Raw genomic sequence first — 311 nt, 5'->3', positions numbered from 1 at the left:
AAGAGAAGAAAGAAAGAGAGAAACGAGACTGGATCAATCTCCATCAGGTTTTCTTAGCACCCTAGAGTTTTTGAAACGCTTCACATGACGGAAGACTGGAGGAGAGGATGACTTTTCATCTTCTTCCTCGTCCTTATCCTGTAAAGAAGTCACATAAACAGTTAGAGGTTTTCATGCAGAAGAATCGAATGTACTGCTTCTCTTCACAACTCTACAGACACCCGAAGATCATCCTCCACGACTCGGAATCTAAACTCCCACGCCTTCATCTTCTTTCCCTAGTCTCGTGTACATACAGGATATCTATCTAT

General features: G+C 42.4%; 1 protein-coding gene across 1 annotated transcript in view; it reads right to left on the bottom strand.

Annotated features, from left to right (window-relative positions):
- Position 1: 1 nt before the first annotated feature.
- The window catches only part of CSUI_001600 (u1 zinc finger protein), a 5,510-nt gene continuing 5,200 nt past the window's right edge, over positions 2-311 (bottom strand). Inside the window, exon 4 of the mRNA XM_068061805.1 lies at positions 2-138. Within this exon, the coding sequence (XP_067926220.1) occupies positions 34-138 (105 nt within the window). The 3' untranslated portion in view covers positions 2-33. The remainder of the gene's footprint in view (positions 139-311) is intronic.

Source organism: Cystoisospora suis (assembly GCF_002600585.1).
Source record: "Cystoisospora suis strain Wien I chromosome Unknown contig_644, whole genome shotgun sequence".
Lineage (NCBI taxonomy): Eukaryota > Apicomplexa > Conoidasida > Eucoccidiorida > Sarcocystidae > Cystoisospora > Cystoisospora suis.
The sequence above is the reverse complement of the archived record's forward strand: the minus strand, read 5'-3'. Positions and strand labels throughout refer to the sequence as shown.